This window comes from Panthera leo, chromosome C2 (assembly GCF_018350215.1).
Source record: "Panthera leo isolate Ple1 chromosome C2, P.leo_Ple1_pat1.1, whole genome shotgun sequence".
Classification (NCBI taxonomy): Eukaryota; Metazoa; Chordata; class Mammalia; order Carnivora; family Felidae; genus Panthera; species Panthera leo.
The window spans coordinates 66856965-66884948 of record NC_056687.1 but is presented as its reverse complement, the minus strand read 5'-3'; the positions used below and the strand labels follow the sequence as shown (position 1 = coordinate 66884948).

The window sequence follows — 27984 nt, the reverse complement described above, 5'->3', positions numbered from 1 at the left end:
TTAATGTTTACTGATTTTTGAGAGAGCAAGCAGGAGAGGAAGACACAGAATCCAAAGCAGGCTCTAGGCTCTGAGCTGTCAGAAGAGCCCAATGCAGGGCTTGAACTCACAAACTGAAAGATCATGACCTGAGCCGAAGTCAGAGGCTTAACAGACTGAGTCACCCAAACGCCCCTACTGAGACCAGTTCTGATGTGTTTGTAGGGTTTTCCCCCACACCATCAAGCAATGCTGGAAACACCAGCTGGGTATTCTACAACTCAATTCTGACAGTATCTACCTGGAAATAGCATCAAATTCCACAGGTTAAGGGTCAGTGCCACAGACTGCCCACTATTTTGAGGCCAGTTGCAAGCCCAAATTAACACATATGCTCCTGACCAACTGACTACAGACTGGAGATTCCAAGGACCCCCCTTTCCGAGGACATCTGGCAAGGACTTCAGGTGCCAGTTGTAAATCCAGGTTGTTACCTGTAGTCTGACCAACTGGCTGTAAATGAGAGGTTCCTGTGAACTCCACCCTCTTCAGATTCAATAAATTAAGTACAGTGACTCACAAAACTCAGGGAAACATTTAGTAACATTTATCAGTTTATTATAAAAGGATATGATAAATGATACAGATGAACATCCGGACGGAAGAGAGATGCAGAGTAAGGTATGTGGGAAGGGAAAGGAAGCTTCCATCCTCTGTCCGAGCACACCACACTCGCCAACACCTCCATGTTCCAAGCTCTTCCAAGCTCTCCAAATCCTGTCATTTGGGGATTTTATGGAGCCTTCATTACATAGGCACGATTGATTAAATCATTAGCCATTGGCCTTCCAGGCGCCTCCCAGCTGGTCAGGGGTGAGACTGAAAGTACTCACCCTCCAATCACAGAGTTGTTTCCTCTGGCAGCCAGCTCCCATCCTTAGGTAACCTAGGGGCATTCCGAAAGTCACCTCATTAACATAACAAGAGACACCTTCATCTCATAGTTAAGGAAATGTCAAAGGTTTTAGAAGTTCTGTCCTAGAAATGAGACAGAGACCGATTTTAAATTTCTTATTATAATTCACAGTATCACACTCCCCTATCAAACTACATTCTTAAGCTACAGAAGAAGTAAATGAGTCAGGTAGTAATTGTCAGAATTATGAATAGGGCTTATATTTCCTAATTCTAATTTAGTTTTGATCTGCTAGATCACATAGCATTAGAAAATACAAGTCTAGTCTCATAGGAGAGCTAAAAATAGCAGTCATGATTTGTTGGATGGTCCTAGTGACAGGCCCTCATCCTGAGGGGAAAGCCCCCAGAGGCTTTCTAAAACTTTGAGTATGAAGTTTTAATGGTAAAACATTTATGTCTCACTTCTTATGATGTTGAAAGAATTTTTAAAAACCTAAAACTGTATAGGCCTATCTTTACTAGAGTAGCTTAGCCAAAATCAACCCTTAGTGGAGAAGAGCCTGTCTACATTTTCAGAAACAAAGTTTTAATTATCTGAAGGGTGCTAAGATTTCAAGCCTATTTCAGAACTATATCAGCAGGAGCTGTATCATCAATGTAGTGATGAAAAGTTGTAAGTTTTCCTTCTTTGAAAATTGCTCGAATTAGTACCAAAAATGAGTCCTGGGACAATTTATAATTATCCTTTCCTCCTCTTCTAGAAAGGCCACTGAATTGGTATTACATGAAAATGAGTGAGATTAGAAATGAGCATTTTCCCCTTTTGATTTAAGTGCGCACAAATGTCTTGAACCCTCCCAGGTGGCATGCTGGTTACTAGATCCAGATTCTAAGGAGCCAACTCTTCACAGCATAGTTTCCAGTTTTCTTCCTCATGAGCTTCCACTCCTCGAAGGGATAGAGACTGGCCAAGGAGTTCAGAGTCTGGGGCTGAATGTCAACACTGAACATTCTGGGAGATACAGAGCCTCGATGGAGTCGATTCTCATCTTCAACGCTATGAATCAACTCAATTCTTTGTTGAAGAAGGAAAACCTTCAAGGTTAAAACGATGTTGCTGGCATTTTTGTGCTATTACAGACTGGTGTTGGTTTTATATTTAGACACTTTATCACAGGTCTTTATCACTCTTTATCACACCTTTTTTAAACTTTATTTATTTGAGAGAGAGACAGCAAGGAGGAAGGGCAGAGAGAGAGAGGGGAAGAGAGAGAATCCCAAGCAGGCTCTGTGCTGTCAGCACAGCTGCCACCATGGGGGGCTCCCTCTCACAAATCCTTGAAATCACGACCTAGTTGTTTTCAAGAGCCAGAGGCTTAAAGGACTAAGCCACCCAGGCATCCCTCTTTATCACTTTTAATGCAAATTCTATGTCTGGATTGTCCAGCACAGGGGTCAACAAACTTTCCTTAAAAGGTGAGACATTAAATATTTTTACTTTTCAGGATGTTAATAAGTATTGCATAAGATACAAGGTATTGTGGTCAAATAATTTCAGACTTTCACTTAATACAAAATTAAATAGTCTTTGCTTCAGGGCTTCTCAGAGCCTTTACTAAATTAACAGGCATCATGAATATCCAAAAGCAGTATATAAATGCTGGAACTCCCAATACAGTGTCTCTCAACTGTACTCTTTTCATAGAGTATCTTTGACACTAATATTCCAGAAAGCATACTGGAAAAAAATGATGTAGAATGACTACTCTGTTGAGAAGCATCAGTAGATAGAAAAATACTCTGATTCTTACTTTAGAAAACTTTTTCTTTACTCTTTGGTAAGAGCATTGGCTTCTTTGGTAAGAAGCATCCATTTTTAGTTCTTTGTGCAAATGTGCATATCATGGAACCAGGAACATTGGAAATAATTTCAGGAGATTAACTCTTTCTAGTCAGTTTAGCAAATAAGTTTGGCTCTCTTGCTCTTGCCAAGGGTAGAAACAAAAACATTATCTTGGGAGAAATGCAGTTTATTATAATATAGACTATTCACAAGATTGCCAGTTTTTCTGCCCTCTGTGTAGACAAAGATAGTGGTCTAGTGCTGAAGTAGAAAAGTGGGAAGTACTTTTATGCCTTTCATTGTTGGCCTGAGAGTGCTGCTTTGGAGACTGGATCCTGAAGAGTTGCTTGGGTAGCACCTCTGAATTTGCCTAGAAAAATTCCATGTGTTTTTAGGTGATGATGCTAATCCAATCGTTTAGCTGGTGAATTAATGTCTTAGTTTTCTTGTTTTTTCTTCCAGATGTTTTCTGTAAAGTGGAAATGCCCTCTCAGTACTGCTTGGCCTTGTTAGAACTAAATGGAATTGGATTTAGTACTGCAGAGTGTGAAAGTCAGAAACACATAATGCAAGCCAAGCTGGATGCCATTGAGACTCAGGCCTATCAACTAGCCGGGCACAGTTTTTCCTTCACCAGTTCAGATGATATTGCTGAGGTTGTATCATGGGAATGCAGAATTTTAGAGTTAAAAATGATGTGTGTGTTTGTGTATGTGTGTGTATTTCCTAAATGTGTTTGCCTAAATGACAAAGATCAATTTTAAAAATTTTAGTCCAGCACAGAACTTTGGAAATAGAGTATTCTAGTGTCTAATTTATAAATTATGTCTGTATTTATGAGTTTGGAAGTTAGTAAAGAAACTTAGAATGTATGCTCCATGAGATTTACCTAGAACAGAGGAGGCTCAGTAAATATTTATTAAACAAAAGATCTATAGTGATGTTACATAACAGTGTAGTTGTTTCTCCATGAAGTTAGACATTTCATGAAGTCTCACTCCTTCCTTCCCCCCAATTTTTTTTTGGAGAACAAAATTAGATATTTTTCTCAGTTGTTAATGAAAAAGGGTATTTTGTGACTATTTGCTTTTTTTAAACCTACATAAGATTTTTATAAACTTACATACGTTTTGACAGAGTTTATCCTTTTTTTTATTTTCAAAGTTTGACATTCTATTCTTTTGTCTCCTCACACTCCGCAAAGGGTGGTTGGGGTGTTGTAGAGGGGTTACAAGTACAGGGTGGGTGCTTATACTCGATAGCATTGAGGTTCAGGTGTCTTACAGATGCAATTCAGTAATACAGCATATTGTAAAGATCACAGGCTTTCAAGCCAGTCTTCTTGAATTTGAATCCTGTCTCCTCCACTTAGTAATTAACTCTGAACCTTGGGCCAATACATTAACTCTTTATATCTCAATTTCTACATCAGTAAAATGGGTTATGATAGAAATACCTCACAGATTTGTTGTGAGGAGTAAATGATGAAAGTAAAACACTTAGAATAGTGCTCATCTCATAGTAAATATTCAATAAATGTTATATATACTCATATAAATGCCCCCTTTTTAAGCCACAGGGTTATGTTTTTAAAATAAGAGGAATTTTGTTTCTCCTAACCACAGGGTACATTTGTATTGAATTAGTGGTGCCTTTTTTTGTTTATTTTTTTAATTTTTTTCTTTTGAGTTTTTTTTTAATGTTTATTTATTTTTGAGAGAGAGAGACAGAGACAAAGCATGAGCAGGGGAAGGGCAGAGAGAGAGGGAGACACAGAATCTGGCTGTCAGCACAGAGCCTGATACAGGGCTCAAACTCATGAGCTATGAGATCATGACATGAGCCAAAGTTGGCTGCCCAATGGACTGAGCCACCCAGGCACCCCTCTTTTGAGTTCTTTAGCTTAGAACTCCCAAACTGACTGCACATAAAATTACATAGAAGACTTATCAAAAACATAGGATCTCTGGATTTCAGCATAAGTAGGCTTGGGGCAAAGACAGGAATCTGTGCCCTTGTGATTCAGATGGGTACTAAGGCCATAGGCCTAGACTAAACTCTAGGCCAGAATAAAAGACCTTTGATGTTAATGGCTTGTTCTTAGGTCTTCATGTTAAAATGGAAATTATATTTAAGGTAATCTGACAGTTTCACACATTGACTGTTTAATCCTTAGTGATCTGAAGTTGAATCTTTGACCTGGGAAGGATATTACTAATCATCTAGAGCTGCACTGTCCAATACAGGAGCCACTAGCCACTTGTGGCTATTTATATTTAATTTGATTAAAATTAAATAAAATATATTAATTCAGTTCCTTACTTGTGCTAGACACGTTTCAAATGTTCTATAGCCACATGTGGCAAGTGACTATCGTAATGGGGAATGCAAATATAGAACATTTTCATTATTGCAAAAAAGTTCTTTTGGATGGCACTGGTGTAGAGTGGGGATCAGCAAACTACGTCTTGTGGGCTAGATCTGGTCTGCCACCTGTTTTTGTAAATAAAATTTTATTGGAGCACAGCCACACCTGTTGTTCATTTACTTATTGTCTTTGGCTGCTTTTGGTCTATAATGGCACAATTGGCTGAAAATATCTGTTATCTGGCCCATTTTTGGAAATGGTTGTTGATTCCTAGTCTAGAGGGAAGCATGGGTTAGAGGAAAGAAAAAGGACTTTGGAGTCAGAAGACTATGGGTTCTAATTCTTAATTTTTCTGCTTTTTGGCCATGTAATGTTAAGCAAGTTTCTCCAACTGTGTAAACTTTTCAAATGTGTCAAAGAATTGTTACATATATTACATGTGATGATACGTGTTAAAGCATCTAGCATAATGGCCGACACAAAGTAAGTCCTCAATAAATATTAGTGCCTCTTGCTCTCATCTAGTTCAACTACCTCATTTCACAGATATATTCATTGAGACGTGGAGAGGTAATTTATGAAGTTTCCGCACTCAATTCTGAGGGTTTCACCAAAAACAGAAATGCAAGATAAAGAACCTTTAAAAACGTAACTTGAGATCTTTGAATTGTTTTAATTATGGTAGGTCTTTCCTCCTGGAATTGTTGATTTATTGTTACTTTAAATTAAAAAAAAAAATCCCTGCTCTGTATAGGCCTAGTTTCTTCAATGGGTGCTTATGAGCCACTCTAGCTATCATTATTGCTACGTTGGGTTAGCCACCTTCTCCTGACTTTTGTGCCCAAGGATTCTGAGTCTAGCCTTATGGTGGTGGAAGTAGATGACTTTTTGGATCCCTTTCTACCTTAGTGTTCTCTGATTTTTGTGATCATATGATAGCCACAGAGCCTCCCATATTGACCCTCTATGAGGCCTAAATGGTTGAGTAGCCACGTTGGTTACCACATCAAGGGGTATTTAGGAGAGTTCACAGTTGTCAGAGCAATTGCTAGTCTCAATGTCAATAGCTTATTTATCACTTGTTCAGCACAGAGTATACATTCCCGTGTTCTTGACTGTTTAAAAGCCTGGCATTGGTATTAATCTGATAGTGCCTAAATTAGGGTATAGACATACTTGACGTACAGATTTTTATTGCCATTATTTATTAAATGTGATAATTTAAGATGTTATAAGAAAATCTCTGAAGCCATAGTGAATTATATAGATTTTCTTAAATAACTTTAAAAAATGTTTGTGAATGTCAATGCTTGGGATTTAATTCTTGACTAAAGAAGCATTAATTTCTTGCAGGTTTTATTTTTGGAATTAAAATTGCCACCAAATGGAGAGAGAAAAAATCAAGGCAGCAAGAAGACTTTGGGTTCTACTAGAAGAGTGAATGACAATGGACGCAAGCTAAGGCTGGGAAAACAGCTCAGCACCAGTAAGGTGCTCTATGGGGCAGTCACAGGGCAGAAATTGAATTACTTTTAGCATTTTAGTGTCTTGAAAGAATGCTGATGAAAGCAAGATCCAGCATAGCCCAATATTTGAACTTATCCAGATAAAAACAAATTGATTTGTGGTTCAACTGCCTGCAAAAACTGGAGACATTCCATCATGGAAAATCTGGACCATAATCTGATTTAGCAGTTGTGTCCTTCCTATCATTAAGACAGTATAATGGTTTATAAACTTAGATCTGTAGACATTATTTAGTCATTGACATCCACTACTCTTGGACTTCTAGTGTAACATAATTTATATAGTTATAGGTATATGAACAAAGGTGCGGAAGAATTAAAAAAGAAAAAAAGTCCAGCCATTACAAATAAAATAGTTTAGGGGCAATTTTAAGGCAAAATAGTAAGTTTTCCATGAACTTCTTTTAAGAATCTAGTCTACTAAGTTCTTTTTTTTTTTTTTAAGTTTACTTATTTGTTTTGAGAGAGAGAGTGAATGTGAGAGGGGCAGAGAGGGGGAAGAGAATTGATCCAAAGCAGTCTCCACGCTGTCAGAGCAGAACCCACTGCAGGGTTGGAACTCATGAACCGTGAGATCATGACGTGAGCCAAAACCAAGAGTCGGATAACCAACTGAGCCACCCAGAGACCCCTCTACTCTGCTAATTTCAAAGTAAAAGTACAAATCACAATCCATGGAAACTTTATGCTTAAGAGAGAAGAGAAAAGGCTTAATTTTACAGTTTTGCTGAACAAATTTTCAATGGAATAATAAGGGGTAGGAAATACAGCCACAACAGCCAAGGAAAAAGAAGTCCCCAGTTGCCATTCTGTAGAATTTTGACCCTAATATCATTAACTATGACTAACCTGCCCTAGGGAAGTTTCCACTGTTTCATTCTGTAACAAAACTTTTTGTTTTATCTCACTGGCCCTCTAACCTTCCAAGTTCCTATTTCTTAGCAGTTTACCAAAATTCTGTAGCATGGAAAATTCACAGTTTTGAAGATAAACGTCTTCTAACTTTCTTGACATGGAAACCATGAAAGTATTAGGGCAAAAGGAAAAAAAAAAAAACAAAACATAAGAAACTTCCAATCACATGAAGAATAGAGAAGGAAAATACAGAGAAAGGATTCTTGGGGTGGGGCGAGGGAATGCAGTTCTAATACCTTGCTAAGTTGACATCTCATTGATTTTATTTTTAAGGTAGATCTAAATTGATATTACTCAGCATTGACGTATTTGCATTTTATAATCTATAGTTGTTATAGTTTTATCACAGTGATTGTCAAAAAACCCCAAACAGTTAATTTTGAGTTGTAGATACAGGAGTTAACAAAATTAATTTTGAGATTTAAGAAAGTCTAGTTTGCTATGGAATTTGGACAAGAATCTGATCTTACCTTTTTATATTTCTTTGGCAGGATGTTTTAAATAAATTAAAGGCATTGCATCCTTTACCAGGCTTGATATTAGAGTGGAGAAGAATCACTAATGCTATTACCAAAGTGGTCTTTCCTCTGCAGCGGGAAAAGCGTCTAAATCCTTTTCTTGGAATGGAAAGAATCTATCCTATATCACAATCACACACTGCTACAGGTAATGAGAAATCTTAATTGTAGATAATAGCCAATTTTGAAAGAAAAACTTTTCATATATAATATTTGCTTATGATGACCAAGGAATTCAAGTGTTGATTATTAGATACTGTGAAGTTTCATAAACATTTATGAAACACATACTACACCAAAGCATGGATGGATACTAGCTACAGAGATGAGATTTAGTAAGATAGAGTTCCTACTTTCAAGTACTATATAGAGTAACTGGGATGTCTGAGGCTGTGCTTTGGATTAATATTTATTTGAGCCAGTGATCTTATCTAATTTCAGTCCTAGCCCTCTCCTGAACCTCTTAAGATTCTCTCCAAGTTGAATCTAAATAGTGCTGTGGAACATCTGTATAATAAATGAGTGTCTTATTTTACTGAATCAGAAAAGAGCTGTGGAGTACTTTGAGTGTCTTGTATGACTCTTGGGATAGGTAAGGAAAAAAGCATTCTTAGGCTAAGCCGTACAAAACTAAATATTTGCCAACTGCAAAGTGCATTTGAAGAAAGGGCAGGATTAATTCTTTCATTGGGGAGATAGTTTAGGTTGGTGGTATAGAATTGGACTTTAATATCTAATTTTTACATGTTTTGAATTCTGGTGCTGTGAATCTTTAGACAAGGTAGCTTGGTGCCCACGTGTCCTCATGTGTAAAACACAGTGTTAATAGTCTACTTCACCAGGTCATTCTGAGGATTAAGTAGGTTAATACATTTAAAGTGTTTAGTTCATGGCACTTTGTGCATGGCTAGTTATCAGTTGTTGCTGTTATTACAGATGGAGGCACCATGAGGAGCTGCTCTTCTCTTCGCTTGCTTATTCTCTGTTCTAAATAAAGTCTTTTCCCTTCTCCCCTATTTAGCTAACATCTGCCTTCATCCTAGCCATTTCTTGCCCTATTGGTATTTAAATTTCATTTTGAGACATATGCTAAGACATATCAACATATCAAAATCAATGTAGAGTTTTAAAGGTGTTGCATTTATTCATTGTTTATAAAGCAGAAAGTAATCAGTTCCTTTTGTTTTTCAGTCAGTTTGTATGGGTATTGTATGGAAACCAATTTGACAATAAATTATATTTAATTAATAAAAATAAGTAAATAAATAAATAAATAAATAAAGACTATTTTAGAAATACAAGCTTACCTAAGCATAGCAAAGCCATTTAGTTATTAGAATTCATCTCCATGAAGCTACATTCATGTTTTCATTTATTTTTGCCATCTTGTTTGTCTGCCAGTGTTAACCTCATTAATTTAAACAATAGGCCTGAATAGTAAGTGCCATTATAGAAAAGAAGACAGTGTGCTGAGGCAGCAAGAGACTTAGATTCCTTCTTCTGGTTTTGGCTGGTTTTGTAACATTGAACAGGCCATTTAATGATAGTAAGTACATTAATATCTACCATTAATTGAGCACTAATTTTTGCTAAAAGGTAAATAACAAGGACATATATCAGGGATTTATTCAGTAAAAGAATATCTGAGGTACTTAAAATGCCTGACTCATCAAAAGAAGATGAAATTATATATAGTAGCTAGTAGACAGCCAGTTACAAAGAAGAGTACAATTTAAAACAGAAGATTTTGTATCACTATATATGTGTTATAAAAACTACAATAACACAATCAGTTACCCAGACTTTTTTTGAACTATGCTTATGTGTTTTAGAAAAATTCAATCAATAAGTAAACAAGTGTAAAATATTTTTTGGGAAATAAAGGCTATAAACATTAAAACAAATTGCTTTCTCTTTCCTAGAAAATTCAGTAACCACCTGATTCTAGTCTCCAACTTTATCAATGCTACCGTTGATTCTCTTAATGATTAAGGATGGTGATGAAGAAAAGCAGCCAGCTGATATCTAGAAAGTGATTTTCCAGTCACCGCTTCTCACTCCTGCATTTTCCACATTAGCTAACTCCTTGGGCCCCAGTTGTCCCTCTTCAGCATTCAGTTGCTCTTCTGCTTCAGATTCTGTTTTGTGCATTCCTGGGTTTTGAAAGCTTTGACAGTCATTTCTCCTAGGATCCATTTGATTAGTCCATTTGATTACTCATTAATACCACCACTAACATTGTATAGTGCTGACACCTGGTATTCACTTTAGCATGGGAATAGTTCAACTTATCAAATTATGGCTTATAGGATTGTTTTCTAGAGAGCTAGGTTAATGTAAAATATTCTATTGTTGACTCATATCTTCACCTACATTGGGATTGGTCTTATACTTGTTTTATCATTGTCAGACACATGAACATAATGAAAAATATTTAAATACAAATTTATTTTAGCGTAGCAATAATAGAACATGCATTTTAAAGATAATTCAGTAATGCCATTACTGTGAAATAAATGTCAGATCCCTCCCACTCCCCTCAATTTTATGTCTTCATTCTGCTTGATTTTAGGACGAATAACCTTTACAGAACCAAATATTCAGAACGTGCCAAGAGATTTTGAGATCGAAATGCCAACACTAGTAGGGGAAAGCCCACCTTCCCAAGCCCTAGGCAAAGGTCTACTTCCCACATACAGGTAGACGTTATTTCTCTGTATTTGTGTTAATATACTTTTGTGAGTATGAATGGTTCAAAAACAGCCGTTTGGACAAAATAATGAAATTAGTTATTTTATTGGACAAAATAATGAAATAATGAATTTTTTGTTCTGGGCATACATATTTCTTTTTTTTTTTTTTTTTTAAGTTTATTTTTGAGGGAGAGAGAGTGTGCGTGTGCACAGGGAGGGACAGAGAAAGAGGAAGAGAGAGAATCCCAAGCAGGCTCCATGTTGTGTGGAGCCCCAAGTCCGTTGAGGAGCCAGAGACAGAGCCCTTAGTGGGGGCTCAAACTCACAACCCCTGAAATTATGACTTAAGCTGAAATCAAGAGTTGGTGGCTTAATCGACTAAGCCACCCAGGCACCCTTGGGCATATATATTTCTATTCTAGGTGCTATTCGTTTAACATCCTGAGTCTGTCTATAAAGATGCTAGTTGATGGTGAAAGGCTGAAAACCTAGGCCACTAATTAAATCAATCGGCATGACGTGCTTTATTAACTCAGTCGCTAAAGGGAAGAGTTTTTTAATTATGTCAGGAACATCCCCTCCTGCCCTCGCCATATACACCTGATGGAAAGAAAAAGCATAGATAATTACATATGGTCAAAAGGATTTGTTGATTTGAGCTAAATATCAGGAATTGTTTCAGAAGCAGTTTGTGGCAGAAGCTGTTACAGAAATGTCTTACTTCCTGTTTAATTGAATGTTTGCTAAAAAAGAAAATCTAGTAGCTTTGTTAAGCTTTTTTTTTTTTTTTTTTTTTTTTTTTAAGTTTGAAGATTATTTATTCAAATATAATAAGTGAGGAATCCGACTGGAATCCTACCAGATGTCTTTTTTTTTTTTTTTTATTTTTTTTTATTTTTTTTTATTTTTTTTTATTTTTTAATATATGAAATTTACTGTCAAATTGGTTTCCATACAACACCCAGTGCTCATCCCAAAAGGTGCCCTCCTCAATACCCATCACCCACCCTGCCCTCCCTCCCACCCTGCCCTCCCTCCCACCCCCCATCAACCCTCAGTTTGTTCTCAGTTTTTAACAGTCTCTTATGCTTTGGCTCTCTCCCACTCTAACCTCTTTTTTTTTTTTTTTTTCCTTCCCCTCCCCCATGGGTTTCTGTTATGTTTCTCAGGATCCACATAAGAGTGAAACCATATGGTATCTGTCTTTCTCTGTATGGCTTATTTCACTTAGCATCACACTCTCCAGTTCCATCCATGTTGCTACAAAAGGCCATATTTCATTTTTTCTCATTGCCACGTAGTATTCCATTGTGTATATAAACCACAATTTCTTTATCCATTCATCAGTTGATGGACATTTAGGCTCTTTCCATAATTTGGCTATTGTTGAGAGTGCCGCTATAAACATTGGGGTACAGGTGCCCCTATGCATCAGTACTCCTGTATCCCTTGGATAAATTCCTAGCAGTGCTATTGCTGGGTCATAGGGTAGGTCTATTTTTAATTTTCTGAGGAACCTCCACACTGCTTTCCAGAGCGGCTGCACCAATTTGCATTCCCACCAACAGTGCAAGAGGGTTCCCGTTTCTCCACATCCTCTCCAGCATCTATAGTCTCCTGATTTCTTCATTTTGGCCACTCTGACTGGCGTGAGGTGGTATCTGAGTGTGGTTTTGATTTGTATTTCCCTGATAAGGAGCGACGTTGAACATCTTTTCATGTGCCTGTTGGCCATCCGGATGTCTTCTTTAGAGAAGTGTCTATTCATGTTTTCTGCCCATTTCTTCACTGGGTTATTTGTTTTTCGGGTGTGGAGTTTGATGAGCTCTTTATAGATTTTGGATACTAGCCCTTTGTCCGATGTGTCATTTGCAAATATCTTTTCCCATTCCGTTGGTTGCCTTTTAGTTTTGTTGGTTGTTTCCTTTGCTGTGCAGAAGCTTTTTATCTTCATAAGGTCCCAGTAATTCACTTTTGCTTTTAATTCCCTTGCCTTTGGGGATGTGCCGAGTAAGAGATTGCTACGGCTGAGGTCAGAGAGGTCTTTTCCTGCTTTCTCCTCTAAGGTTTTGATGGTTTCCTGTCTCACATTCAGGTCCTTTATCCATTTTGAGTTTATTTTTGTGAATGGTGTGAGAAAGTGGTCTAGTTTCAACCTTCTGCATGTTGCTGTCCAGTTCTCCCAGCACCATTTGTTAAAGAGACTGTCTTTTTTCCATTGGATGTTCTTTCCTGCTTTGTCAAAGATGAGTTGGCCATACGTTTGTGGGTCTAGTTCTGGGGTTTCTATTCTATTCCATTGGTCTATGTGTCTGTTTTTATGCCAATACCATGCTGTCTTGATGATGACAGCTTTGTAGTAGAGGCTAAAGTCTGGGATTGTGATGCCTCCTGCTTTGGTCTTCTTCTTCAAAATTACTTTGGCTATTCGGGGCCTTTTGTGGTTCCATATGAATTTTAGGATTGCTTGTTCTAGTTTCGAGAAGAATGCTGGTGCAATTTTGATTGGGATTGCATTGAATGTGTAGATAGCTTTGGGTAGTATTGACATTTTGACAATATTTATTCTTCCAATCCATGAGCAGGGAATGTCTTTCCATTTCTTTATATCTTCTTCAATTACCTGCATAAGCTTTCTATAGTTTTCAGCATACAGATCTTTTACATCTTTGGTTAGATTTATTCCTAGGTATTTTATGCTTCTTGGTGCAATTGTGAATGGGATCAGTTTCTTCATTTGTCTTTCTGTTGCTTCATTGTTAGTGTATAAGAATGCAACTGATTTCTGCACATTGATTTTGTATCCTGCAACTTTGCTGAATTCATGTATCAGTTCTAGCAGACTTTTGGTGGAGTCTATCGGATTTTCCATGTATAATATCATGTCATCTGCAAAAAGCGAAAGCTTGACTTCATCTTTGCCAATTTTGATGCCTTTGATTTCCTTTTGTTTTCTGATTGCTGATGCTAGAACTTCCAGCACTATATTAAATAGCAGCGGTGACAGTGGGCATCCCTGTCGTGTTCCTGATCTCAGGGAAAAAGCTCTCAGTTTTTCCCCGTTGAGGATGATGTTAGCTGTGGGCTTTTCATAAATGGCCTTTATGATCTTTAAGTATGTTCCTTCTATCCCGACTTTCTCAAGGGTTTTTATTAAGAAAGGGTGCTGGATTTTGTCAAAGGCCTTTTCTGCATCGATTGACAGGATCATATGGTTCTTCTCTTTTTTTTTGTTAATGTGATGTATCACGTTGATCGATTTGCGAATGTTGAACCAGCCCTGCATCCCAGGAATGAATCCCACTTGATCATGGTGAATAATTCTTTTTATATGCTGTTGAATTCGATTTGCTAGTATCTTATTAAGAATTTTTGCATCCATATTCATCAGGGATATTGGCCTGTAGTTCTCTTTTTTTACTGGGTCTCTGTCTGGTTTAGGAATCAAAGTAATACTGGCTTCATAGAATGAGTCTGGAAGTTTTCCTTCCCTTTCTATTTCTTGGAATAGCTTGAGAAGGATAGGTATTATCTCTGCTTTAAATGTCTGGTAGAACTCCCCTGGGAAGCCATCTGGTCCTGGACTCTTATTTGTTGGGAGATTTTTGATAACCGATTCAATTTCTTCGCTGGTTATGGGTCTGTTCAAGCTTTCTATTTCCTCCTGATTGAGTTTTGGAAGAGTGTGGGTGTTTAGAAATTTGTCCATTTCTTCCAGGTTGTCCAATTTGCTGGCATATAATTTTTCATAGTATTCCCTGATAATTGTTTGTATCTCTGAGGGATTGGTTGTAATCATTCCATTTTCATTCATGATTTTATCTATTTGGGTCATCTCCCTTTTCTTTTTGAGAAGCCTGGCTAGAGGTTTGTCAATTTTGTTTATTTTTTCAAAAAACCAACTCTTGGTTTCGTTGATCTGCTCTACAGTTTTTTTAGATTCTATATTGTTTATTTCTGCTCTGATCTTTATGATTTCTCTTCTTCTACTGGGTTTAGGCTGCCTTTGCTGTTCTGCTTCTATTTCCTTTAGGTGTGCTGTTAGATTTTGTATTTGGGATTTTTCTTGTTTCTTGAGATAGGCCTGGATTGCAATGTATTTTCCTCTCAGGACTGCCTTCGCTGCATCCCAAAGCGTTTGGATTGTTGTATTTTCATTTTCGTTTGTTTCCATATATGTTTTAATTTCTTCTCTAATTGCCTGGTTGACCCACTCATTCGTTAGTAGGGTGTTCTTTAACCTCCATGCTTTTGGAGGTTTTCCAGACTTTTTCCTGTGGTTGATTTCAAGCTTCATAGCATTGTGGTCTGAAAGTATGCATGGTATAATTTCAATTCTTGTAAACTTATGAAGGGCTGTTTTGTGACCCAGTATATGATCTATCTTGGAGAATGTTCCATGTGCACTCGAGAAGAAAGTATATTCTGTTGCTTTGGGATGCAGAGTTCTAAATATATCTGTCAAGTCCATCTGATCCAATGTATCATTCAGGGCCCTTGTTTCTTTATTGACTGTGTGTCTAGATGATCTATCCATTTCTGTAAGTGGGGTGTTAAAGTCCCCTGCAATGACCACATTCTTATCAATAAGGTTGCTTATGTTTATGAGTAATTGTTTTATATATCTGGGGGCTCGGGTATTTGGCGCATAGACATTTATAATAGTTAGCTCTTCCTGGTGGATAGACCCTGTGATTATTATATAATGCCCTTCTTCATCTCTTGTTACAGCCTTTAATTTAAAGTCTAGTTTGTCTGATATAAGTATGGCTACTCCAGCTTTCTTTTGGCTTCCAGGAGCATGATAAATAGTTCTCCATCCCCTCACTCTCAATCTAAAGGTGTCCTCAGGTCTAAAATGAGTCTCTTGTAGACAGCAAATAGATGGGTCTTGTTTTTTTATCCATTCTGATACCCTCTGTCTTTTAGTTGGCGCATTTAATCCATTTACATTCAGTGTTATTATAGAAAGATACGGGTTTAGAGTCATTGTGATGTCTGTATGTTTTATGCTTGTAGTGATGTCTCTGGTACTTTGTCTCACAGGATCCCCCTTAGGATCTCTTGTAGGGCTGGTTTCGTGGTGACAAATTCCTTCAGTTTTTGTTTGTTTGGGAAGACCTTTATCTCTCCTTCTATTCTAAATGACAGACTTGCTGGATAAAGGATTCTCGGCTGCATATTTTTCCTGTTTAGCACACTGTAGATATCGTGCCAAGCCTTTCTGGCCTGCCAAGTTTCAAAGGAGAGATCAGTCACGAGTCTTATAGGTCTCCCTTTATATGTGAGGGCACGTTTATCCCTTGCTGCTTTCAGAATTTTCTCTTTGTCCTTGTATTTTGCCAGTTTCACTATGATATGTCGTGCAGAAGATCGATTCAAGTTACGTCTGAAGGGAGTTCTCTGTGCCTCTTGGATTTCAATGCCTTTTTCCTTCCCCAGTTCAGGGAAGTTCTCAGCTATAATTTGTTCAAGTACCCCTTCAGCACCCTTCCCTCTCTCTTCCTCCTCTGGGATACCAATTATGCGTATATTATTTTTTTTTAGTGTATCACTTAGTTCTCTAATTTTCCCCTCATACTCCTGGATTTTTTTATCTCTCTTTCTTTCAGCTTCCTCTTTCTCCATAACTTTATCTTCTAGTTCACCTATTCTCTCCTCTGCCTCTTCAAGCCGAGCCATCGTGGATTCCATTTTGTTTTGCAATTCGTTTAAAGCGTTTTTCAACTCCTCGTGACTGTTCCTTAGTCCCTCGATCTTTGTGGCAAGAGATTCTCTGCTGTCCTGTATACTGTTTTCAAGCCCAGCGATTAATTTTATGACTATTATTCTAAATTCACTTTCTGTTATATTATTTAAATCCTTTTTGATCAGTTCATTAGCTGTTGTTATTTCCTGGAGATTCTTCTGAGGGGAATTCTTCCGTTTGGTCATTTTGGAGAGTCCCTGGCGTGGTGAGGACCTGCAGTGCACTTCCCCTGTGCTGTGGTGTATAACTGGAGTTAGTGGGTGGGGCCGCAGTCCGACCCGATGTCTGCCCCCAGCCCACTGCTGGGGCCACAGTCAGACTGGTGTGTGCCTTCTCTTCCCCTCTCCTAGGGGTGGGATTCACTGTGGGGTGGCGTGTCCCGTCTGGGCTACTTGCACACTGCCAGGCTTGTGTTGCTGGGGATCTGGCGTATTAGCTGGGGTGGGTGGGCAAGGTGCACGGGGGCTGGAGGGGCAGGCTTAGCTCGCTTCTCCTTAGGTGATCCACTTCAGGAGGAGCCCTGTGGCAGCGGGAGGGAGTCAGATCCGCTGCCGGAGGTTTGGCTCCGCAGAAGCACAGAGTTGGGTGTTTGCGCGGAGCGAGCAAGTTCCCTGGCAGGAACTGGTTCCCTTTGGGATTTTGGCTGGGGGATGGGCGGGGGAGATGGCGCTGGCGCCTTTGTTCCCCGCCAAGCTGAGCTCTGCCGTCCGGGGGCTCAGCAGCTCTCCCTCCCTTTGTCCTCCAGCCTTCCCGCTTTCCGAGCAGAGCTGTTAACTTATGACCTCCCAGACGCTAAGTCGCGCTTGCTGTCGGAACACAGTCCGTCCGGCCCCTCCGCTTTTGCCAGCCAGACTCGGGGGCTCTGCTTGGCCGGCGAGCCGCCCCTCCGCCCCGGCTCCCTCCCGCCAGTCCGTGGAGCGCGCACCGCCTCGCCGCCCTTCCTACCCTCTTCCGTGGGCCTCTGGTCTGCACTTGACTCCGGAGACTCCCTTCTGCTAATCCTCTGGCGGTTTTCTGTGTTCTTTAGGCAGGTGTAGGTGGAATCTAAGTGATCGGCAGGACGCGCTGTGAGCCCCGCGTCCTCCTACGCCGCCATCTTCTTTACTCCCAGCTTTGTTAAGCTTTAAAGTGCGTTTCAAATGATAAGATTTTTAAGTTTCTTAGATAGAACTATTGACTTTACTGAAAAATGAGACCTTTTTCATATATTTGAGACTGCTTCATGTCCAGCTGCTGATGATGTTTTCATGACAGAGGAAGAAAGAAGACAAGTTGCAGCCTGAACTCTGGACACCAGGCACAGATGGAGGAGAGAGCCTCAGACAGAGGAATGCCCTTTTCAGTCAGCATGCGACATGCCTTTGTACCTTTCCCAGGTAAGGTGGCTGATGGTTTTCTGAACTCCTCATTGCTGTGGGAATGGTTTTCAAAGCACTGATAAAGCCTGCATTATGAATAAGACTCAGAAGGATGCATTGGTCGCTTCCCCTTTCCTCTCTTCAGTGTAGCCTGTTTTTCCCCTTTGTGTTGCAAGGTTGTCAGTCATCATTGTCTTCATGATCTGCTCTGTGGGAAACTTCTGTGGTGTAAGCTTATGGGCAGCAGTCTGCTGAAACCATGTTTTCCAAGGTCATTGTAGACCTTTTGGCAAAGTCCAGCAGATACCATTAGTCCTTGTCCTCTTTGACTTCTGTACAGCTTTTGTACTGTTCGATTAACCCTTACTTTCCTCAATTTCTGTCCTCCCTTTATCTTGAAGGCACATTTTTTTTTTTTTTTTTTTTGTCTTTCTGAGTTGCTTTGCTATTCTGTTTCTCCTCCTCTTCTCCACACCGCTGCTTCCTAGTGCAGGGGCTAGTCCCCAAGGCTGTCCTCCCAGTGCCTGACCTCTCCTCAGTACTCTAGTCATATACTTTTCATAAAAGGTTTAACTCTGGCTATAAACTCGAGTCATAAAACATTTGAAAGTCACGATCTAACTCCTAAACATCCCTAATATTTGTATACATATTTGCTCTTTTATCTTTTGCCAGCTGTTGGGTCTGGGTGAGTGCATTCTGAATTTATTTTAATTCTGTCAGAAACTTAATGTTCCAATGGTGAATTCAGGTCTATGATAACATAACCTGCTTGGTAATTTTCAGTTTTGCTTTAAGTATAAACTATCAGCATTATATCATTGTAACCATTTTTAAGTATTTTAAGTATTTTTTTTTTTAAGTATTTAGCTCTGTGACATTAAGTACATTTGCCTTGTTGTATAGCCATTACCACCATCCATCTCCAGAACTTTTTCATCTTCCACAACTGAAACTCTACATCTATTAAAAAATAACTCTTCCCACCCACTCCCCAGCCCCTGGCAGCCACCATTCTACTTTCTGTCTCTGTGAATTTGACTAGTCTAGCTATCTCATCTATGTGAAATTATACAGTATTAGTCTTTTGGTGTCTGGTTATTTCACTTAGCATAATGTCTTTAAGACTCATCCATGTTGTAGTATATGTCAGAATTTCCTTTCTTTTTAAGGCTGAATAATATTTGATTGTATGTATATGCTTCATTTTGTTTATTTGTTCATCAATTTATTCTTAGCTAAACAATAAAATTGTGTTAACATGACCTTATTTTATACTGCTTTTGTTTACATTTTTTAAGTTTATTGAAATTAAAGATATATCGATTAAATCTGAAAATTTCTATCACATATATTTAGTGTTTAGTCCATTTACATCTAAAGTAATTATTGGTGTGGCACCTGAGTGGCTCAGTCAGTTGAGCGTCTGTCTTGATTTGGGCCCAGGTCATGACCTCAGGGGCATGAGATCGAGCCCTATATCTAAGCTAAGCGTCAAGCTGGTGTAAGCTTCTCTCGTTCCTACTCCCTCTTCCCCTCCCCTGCTTGTGCTCACTCACTCTCTCTAACTCTCAAAAAAAAAAAAAAAAAATTGGCATATGGTTGGTTTAAGTCTACTCTCTTGTTATTTGTGTTTTATTTATCTGTTTTTTATTCTTTTTTAAAGATTTAAGTGACTACTTTTTATTCTTTTTATTTTCTCTACTGTCTTATTAACTATCCTATATATTCTAAAGTTTACAATATGCATCCCATCACAAACTATCTTCAAATAACCTTATACTACTTCACCTGTAATATAAGGAATTTTTTCCATTTCCCCTCTTTTATAATAGGTTTTATTTCTATGACATATAAATTCTACTATATAGCTGTTATTCTTGCTTGAAACAGTCTATAATCTTTCAAAGAAATCAAATAAAAAAGCATCTCTCTTATCTGTCCATTTTTACCATTTCTTGCACTTTTCATTTCTTGGAGTAATTCAAGGAATCTTAAAGTACTTCCTCCAGAATACTTCCTTTAAGGTTTCTTGTAGTGCAGATCTACTGACAACGACTTATCTCAGCATTCCCATGTCTCTAGGTGTCTTTATTTTATCCTCACTTTTGAAAGATAATTTATTTTATTTATTTTTTTAATTTTATTTGAGAGAGAGAGAGAAAGTGAGTCAGGGATAGGGGCAGAGGAAGAGAGAGAGATAATCTTAAGCAGACTCCACACTCATCACATAGCCTGATGCAGGGTTCAATCCCACGACTCTGGGAACATGACCTGAACCAAAATCAAGAGTCCAATGCTCAGTCAGCTGAGCCACCCAGGTGCCCGAATGATAATTTTATTCAACATAGATTTATTGGTTTACAGTCCTTCTCTTTCATCACTTTATATATTTCCACTAGTTTCTGGTTGCATTATTTCTGATGAGAAGTACTCCACCATTTTTCTTGCTCTTTTTCTAAGCATAATAAAACTTTTCCTTGGATGCTTTTTCAATTTTATTTGTTATTCAATTTTAGCAATTTGATTTGGGCGCAAGTCTCTGGGTAGTTTTTCATGCTTTGCTTGTAAGACTTTTGAATTTGCTGAATTTCCTCAGTTGGCATCATTTTGCTTTTTTTTTAATCTATGTGCTTATATTTTTCAGTAAATTTGGAACATTTTCAACCATTATTTCTTGTAATGTTTTTTGTTCATATCTCTCTCTCCTTCCTTTCTATTACTCCAAATATACATATGTAATACCACTTGGTATTGCCCCACAATTCCCTGAAGCTTTCTTCTTTTTTATTTCCCTTTCCTTTTTTTTTTTTCCTCCCAATCCTGTGCTACAATGCATATTTTCTATTGGCTGTTTTAATGTTCATGGATCTTCTCTTCTACAGTGTCTAATTACTGTCACATCCTTCTGGTGGGTTTTACATTTCAGATATTTTTAGCTTTAGAATTTTTATTTGATTTCTTTGTCTAGTTTTTATTACCTTATTGCATTTCATTATTTGTTACATCATTATGTTCATGTGTCTTTAAATTCCTGAACATTATCTATGGTAGCTATTTAAAATTCCATCATCTCTGTAATTTCTGGGTCATTTTGCTATTGATTAAAGACTCTCCTGGTCAGTTACATTTTTCTGGATCTTCATATGTCTGGTATTTTATTATGATTATTATTATTATATATTGGACATTACGGTTGCTACATTATTGACTCTTGGGATTTTGTAGTCTTCATTAATAACATTTTCTCTGGCAGACACTTAATTTACTTTCACATTCAGCTTGATCATTTTGAGATGTTTTTTAAGCTTTGTTAGCAAATGTTTAGAGTGGCCTTTACCCCAGGGCTAGATTAGTCCTGATTGTAAGGTGCTGCCTTGCTAGGGTCTGTACTTGGTGCTCAAGGGGTTAACAAGGTCTGTCCACTCAGACTGATCACAGCTTGAACATCTCTCAACATTCAAGAGGATGTTGTTCAAGTAGTTGTTCAGCTGACAGCTATGTGATGGTGGTTGTTTCTTCAGTAATAGTTACTCCTTTAGTATTGGTTCTTTGCCTGGTTTCCTGAACTATCTCCCTTCTTTAGTATTTGGTTAAAAGTCCAAAGGGATTACTATGCATATTTGTGGTGCTCCTCTTATGTACAACTCCTTTCTCCAAATTTCCACAAATTCTAGCTCCCTCAGTAGGCACAAACTCTAGTCTCTGCTTCCTCATCTCAGAGAGATCATAGTGCTTTGTTTCATCTTTCCTTCCCTGCAATGCATTCTGGTAAATTCCTCTTTTCAGAACCCTAAGACACTTGCATGACTCACCTCATCTTTTCCCTCCTCCCTACTTCTTAAGGATTGTAGTCCTGTACTATGTCCAACATCTGAAAACACTTATTTCATATATTTTGTGAGTTTATCTTATTTATGGCAGGAAGGCTATAAAAGTTGTGGTCATTTGTTTTAAATTATTACTTATATACTTTTGAATTGTTTATTTATTTACCATAGTTCAGAAATAAAAATGTATAAAATCAAAATATATTGAGAAGTTTTATTTCCTTCCCTGTCCTAGTTGTCCTATTGTCTGCAGCTCTTCTAGATAACCTCATTCATATATGTTTCTTACATGTCCTCATTGTATTTTTTATGCAGATATAAGCAAATGTGAATATATAATTCCTTCCCCTATTCTTACACAAAAACAAGGATTCCATATACACTGTTGTATGCCTTTCTTCACTTAATGTTTTTATACTGAAGAATTGTGATGATCAGTAAATAATTTTGAACATAAATCAGTTTAATCTCTGTGCAGGTAATCTGTGTAGCAGCAAACTGTGGGTTTGTTTGCTGAATCATAGAGTAAATCTGTTTAATTGGTAGGTATTGTTGAATTGCAATCTAATGGGGGAGAATAGCCATTTAGTTCCCAGTAACGATATCTGAGTGTTCCTTTCTTAGCCTTGCCACAGAACGTACTGTCTGACTTCTGGATTTTTGCAATTTAAGTAGAGAAAAATTATTCCTTGCTATAGTTTTAAATTGCATTTCTTTTATTGTGAATGAAGTCAAGCATTCTTTAGTATGTTTAAGGTTCTTCTGATTATTTCTGTGAACTGCTTGTTTATATATTATCTTGTTCTTGATTTGTAGCATGTCTTTTTTATAATATGACAATGAATCTTTTGTGATATCAGTTGTAAATATTTTTCCTACTTTTTTTTACCATGATTTTTAAAAAAAGTTTATTTTTGAGAGAGAGAGCATAAGCAGGGCAGGGATAGAGAGAAAGGGGACAGAAGATCTGAAACCTGATGAGGGGCTCAAACTCATGAACCATGGTATCATGACCTGAGCCAAAGCCAGACGCTTAACTGACTGAGCCACCCAGGTGCCACTTTACCACTATTTTTTAAATTTTGTTTTTGCCATGTGTGTCTAATCCAGTTATTTCTATTTCATAGGTAAACTTTCTGAATCCTCCAAGTCATAGAGGATTGTTTCCATTGAATGTTTCTCTCCAGCCCACTTAAAATGTGCACATATTACAAATCAGTTTCTTCATTCATTCATTCATTCAACAACCATTTAAAGGATGTTCTTTTTTTTTTTAATTTTGAAATGAGAATTAAAAAAATTTATTGAAGCAAATATTTGATCTTTTGTTTTGTTGTAAAACTTGAGATATGTCAGTTTTTGCAAGCAATCTAAAAGAATAGAAAATATATTTTTCCCCTCATTTAAAGGATTTTCTATAGAATGAAAAGGAAAAATAAGTATCCCATCTCTAATGGCTCTGTGCTACGTGGGAGAGGCATGGAAGAACCATTTTAGATTGTGTATCAGGTGCTGTGGAAACACTGAAGAAAGCACTACTATAGTGGTTAAGTGGCAGAGGTCAGGGGTGGCTTTACACATAATACATATACTTGAAAGCCAAACAGAAAAATTATGATCTAAGTCACAGAACTGAATTGCATCATGTTAAAAGCAAGATTTTAACCTTTGGACACATATCTTATGGTTCTAGGTTAGAACTAAATTTCTGTCTTCCCGCTCAATTCTATAAAACCTGGATTTATCTTTGTACCAGCTTTTCTAAAATCATTTCTGTTTCAGGTGGCTTAATATTAGCTGCTGATTACTCTCAACTTGAACTGAGGATCTTGGCTCATTTATCTCATGATCGGCGTCTCATTCAAGTGTTAAACACTGGAACTGATGTTTTCAGGAGTATTGCCGCTGAGTGGAAAATGATTGAGCCAGAGTCTGTTGGGGATGATCTGAGGCAACAAGCAAAGCAGGTGATCTTAGCATGTTGAACATAAATGGGAATTTTAATGATTAAAAAAATTTAAAAATTGCCTTGATCATTTGCAGTGGAGGAATGATTTCTCCATCTTTGGATCTTTGAAATCACATTCACCTGAGCCTATCTCATGGTATTCATTATACTTTCCTCAATAGAGTCAGTAAAAAGAATCAGGTAGATTTAGTCTGAGGCAACTTAGTGTGAGGAAAGCCATCTGCATTAGTGGTAGATATTGTGGTGGTGGTGGTAGTTGTTATTTATGTATATCTGTGTTTGGGGGGGGTTTCTTTTAGAGAGAGAGAGGAATCGTGAGTGGGAGAGCAGGGTAGGGGGCAGGGAGAGAAAGAGAATCTTTTATTTTTTTTTAATGTTTATTTCTTTTTGAGAGCAGAGAGAAAGAGAGACAGAGCATGAGCAGAGGAGGGGCAGAGAGAGAGGGAGACACAGAATCCAAAGCAGGCTCCAGGCTCTGTTAGCACAGAGCCTGATGCGGGGCTCAAACTCATGAACTGTAAGATCACGACCTGAGCCGAAGTCGGACGCTCAACCAACTGAGCCACCCAGGTGCCCCTGAGAAAGAGAAGCTTAAGCAGACTCTGCACTTAGCCCAGAGCATGATGTGGGCTCACTCCCATGACCTTGGGATCATGACTAGAGCCAAAATCAAGAGATGCTTAACCAACTGAACCACCCAGGTGTCCCTGTGTGTGTGTTTTAAAAATTTCTTTCTAGTCTATAAGCATTCATATTTTCATCTTTATTTTCACAGGTGCTTTCTAAATGTTTCCTGAAAAATAAAAATTGACTGAGCTGTAGATTATAATTAATAACTGATAGCTTTTTGAGGCCTTTGGTTAGCTAATCCACATGTGAAATTTTATACTGCCCTTGGACTTTTCAAGTGGGTCCGTATTAGTTCCTGGCCTGGATTAACATTGATACTTTTTTTTTTTTTTTTTTTTTTTTTTTTTACCTCATGGCCTGTGGGAAATCTGATGCCATTTTTGAGAGAACAGGATTGCTGGCTGAGGCAAACGAACATTACTCCCACTTTAAGATCCTATGTGTTAGTTTTACATTTATACTTCTAGTTACTCGCAACTATAATTCTTGACTCACTCATTAGACATGAAACACTTCCTCTCAACATTGCCTATTTAGCACCAGCACTTGTTTCTTCCACTTTAAAAATTTTTTTTTTAATGTTTATTATTTGTTTTTGAGAGAGAGAGAGTGCAAGCAGGGGAGGGACAGAGAGAGAGGGAGACACAGAATCTGAAGCAGGCTCCGGGCTGAGCTGTCAGCACAGAGGCTGATGCGGGGCTCAAACTCACGAACTGTGAGATCATGACCTGAGCTGAAGTCAGATGCTTAACTGACTAAGCTACCCAGGTGCCCCTCTTCCACTGTTTAGAAAGCCACCTTTGCCCTTTCTATTTAAGAATCTCTTCTGGGGTTCTGCATTCAGCAAGAATCAAACCCTAAGTAAAATAGGTAATGTTCCAGTATTTAATATTAATAAACCCATAAAATAGGTATTATTATTATTCCCATTTTATATAGGAGTAAACAAAGTCACCAAAAGTTAGTCATTTGCTTAAAGTCATACAGCTGTAAGTGGTGGAGCCAAGATAAGTTCAGAATGCCAGAACTTAGACATTCTGTCTCCATATAAACACTCATGCACTGATGATATCTGCCTCTATTTAATAAGTTCTTACATGACTTAATGGTGTTTATGCTATGTCAATTTTTCTTCCTAAGTCACCATGCACTGAACTCCTTGGCTCTGGCTGAGATCTCAGAAAGTGCTGTGTACTTTCTGAGTTTAAAAAAAAAAAAAAAAAAGGTAGGAGTCACAAAATAAAATGTAAAAACACCAAAAAGGGAAAGAAAAAAGAAGGTAAAAAAAAAAAACTCTCTCAATGTATTTAAAAAGATAGGGGGATGCCTGAGTGACTCAGTCAGTTAAGTGTCCAACTCTTTGATTTCGGCTCAGGTCATGATCTTATAGTTCGTGAGTTTGAGCCCTGCATCAGGGCTCTGCACTGACAGTGCAAGCCTGCTTGGGATTCTCTTGCTCTCCCTCTCTCTCTGCCCCTCCCCTGTTCTCTTTCTCTCTCTCTCTCTTTCAGTAAATAAATAAACATTACAGGGCACCTAGGTGGCTCAGTCAGTTAAGCGTCTGACTTTGGCTCAGGTCATGATCTCATGGTTCACGAGTTCAAGCCCTGCATTGGGCTCTGTGCTGATAGCTCATAGCCTGTAGCCCACTTTGGATTCTGTGTCTCCCTCTCTCTTTACGTCTTGCCTGCTTGCTCTCTCTTTCTCTCAAAAATAAATAAACATTTAAAAAATGTAAAAAACAAAAACTTCTAGCCATCCTATCACATTAAAAGTATTTTGGAATTCTGATAATCATTTTTTGCAAGTTATCTTCTGAATTGTATTTAATGACATTTATATGAGCTTGCTTTATATCAGGAATTTTCCTAAACACTTATAAATAATAACTCCATAATCTTCACAATTCATGATACAGGTATTACTATCTTCATTTTATGGATGAATAAATCAAGTTACAAGACTTTAGGTAGCTTGTGTAAATGCTGGAATTGGGATTTGAACCCAGGCAATATTCATTATTAAATTATAGTGTCCTTACTGACCTATTTAGACCACCTCCTTCCATTACTCCCAAAATTTCCTCAGGAATTCATTTAACCCAAAAGAATTCTGCAATTGTGGGATTTAAGGTGGTGGTGAAGCGGAAAGCATATTCATTTCCAGTGAAGTCTTCCCTATTTTCCAACCATGAAGCCATCACTTCCTACTCTATTAGTCCTATGTAAGGGCCAGGAGACGAATGTTTGTAATGCTTCTCTTTTTTGACTCCTGGACACTTCTTTAAGCAGAAGTTAATATGGTATTATGGGAGCAGAAAGCCGCTCTGAAGACTACTGGTTAAATGACAGGAATAAATCTTCCCTTTTAAATCACTAGTATTATTTTCTTAAAACACACACATATTCACATTTATTCGTATTTCCCCCTTCCTCCCTACCCGAAAGTATTCCTAAAAGGCAGAAAAGAGAAAAGATGTTCACTGGATGTCAGGTTCTATGAATTTAACCTACCAAAAACAGATCTAATCATTTTTGACTCACTATGAAATAAAAAGTGGACCAAATTTCAAGCCTCATGAACTTTTTATATTTGCATGTTATGTAGTTATCACCTTTAATTTACTCACTGAGTGTAATGACTTCTTTTCAGATTTGCTATGGAATCATTTATGGAATGGGAGCTAAATCTTTGGGAGAGCAGATGGGCATTAAAGAAAATGATGCTGCCTGCTACATTGATTCATTCAAATCCAGATATACAGGTAGATAAACCTGGAGTGCCAATTATCTTCTAGATGCTATCCTTCAACTATCTTGCCATATTAATTGAAAAAAATTAGTGTTAGAAAATTTTCTGTTAACGTTTCTATTACTCAAAAGTTTTTGTTAGGTATTGTTAATTAAATAACATTAACCTTATCATTACTAAGATGGGCTTTTTTTTTTTTTTTTAAATAAAAGTAGGATCAGAAATGGAATAACAAAATCCAGTTGATGTATATGCTACTATGTCATTGTGAATATCTCATAAAGCCCTGGAATTGTCCTGTGCTGTAGGTTTAGATAGCTTTAATTCAAAACAGTAAACCATTGATTAAATGTACCAGACACTATGAAAGAACAATTACTGTTATAGAGCAGTTTGAGTATTACCATTTTAAATTATCTTTTCTTTTGGCATTTATTGGGGTACAATTTACATACAGTAAAATTCATTCCTTTTAGATGTGTATTTGTATGAATTCTGACAAATACACAGAGTTATATAATCTGCATCACAACCAAGATATGGAACCATTAGCCTTTCACCCCAGAAAGCTATTTCATAGTCCTTTATAGTCAACCTTGTCCTCAATCCCCAAAAAGAATTTATTCACATATGACATGATCTTGTACATAGAAAATCATATGAATTCTACAAAAACAACTACTAGAACAAATAACTAAATTTAGAAAGTTCCCATCATACAAGGTCAATTTGTAAAATTCAGTTGTATCTTTGTTTATGAGCAATAATTAGTGAATGAAGTAAAAATAAAACCATTTCAATCACATCAAAATACATGAAATAGTTGGGATAAATCTAACAGTATGTGCAAGACTTTATTGAAAACTCTGAAACAATCCTGAGAGAAATTTAAGAATACTTAGATAAATGTGAGGGTTACCATGTTAATTTATTAAAA

At 37.6% G+C, this 27984-nt stretch overlaps 1 protein-coding gene across 4 annotated transcripts in view; it reads left to right on the top strand.

Moving 5' to 3' along the window:
• Positions 1-27984, top strand: part of POLQ (DNA polymerase theta) — a 158119-nt gene that overhangs the window by 76630 nt on the left and 53505 nt on the right. For 3 of the 4 annotated variants that reach the window (XR_006207137.1, XM_042955297.1, XM_042955299.1), the window contains exons 19-26: positions 1759-1999; positions 3203-3396; positions 6462-6599; positions 8041-8215; positions 10640-10766; positions 17764-17885; positions 23480-23664; positions 26949-27060. Coding sequence is in view for 3 of the 4 variants with exons in the window: in XM_042955297.1 (XP_042811231.1) it covers positions 1759-1999; positions 3203-3396; positions 6462-6599; positions 8041-8215; positions 10640-10766; positions 17764-17885; positions 23480-23664; positions 26949-27060 (1294 nt within the window). In the remaining variant the exon portion in view is untranslated. Of the gene's footprint in view, positions 1-1758; positions 2000-3202; positions 3397-6461; positions 6600-8040; positions 8216-10639; positions 10767-17763; positions 17886-23479; positions 23665-26948; positions 27061-27984 lie in introns of those variants that run through there. The other variant, XM_042955300.1, reaches the window with a different exon arrangement.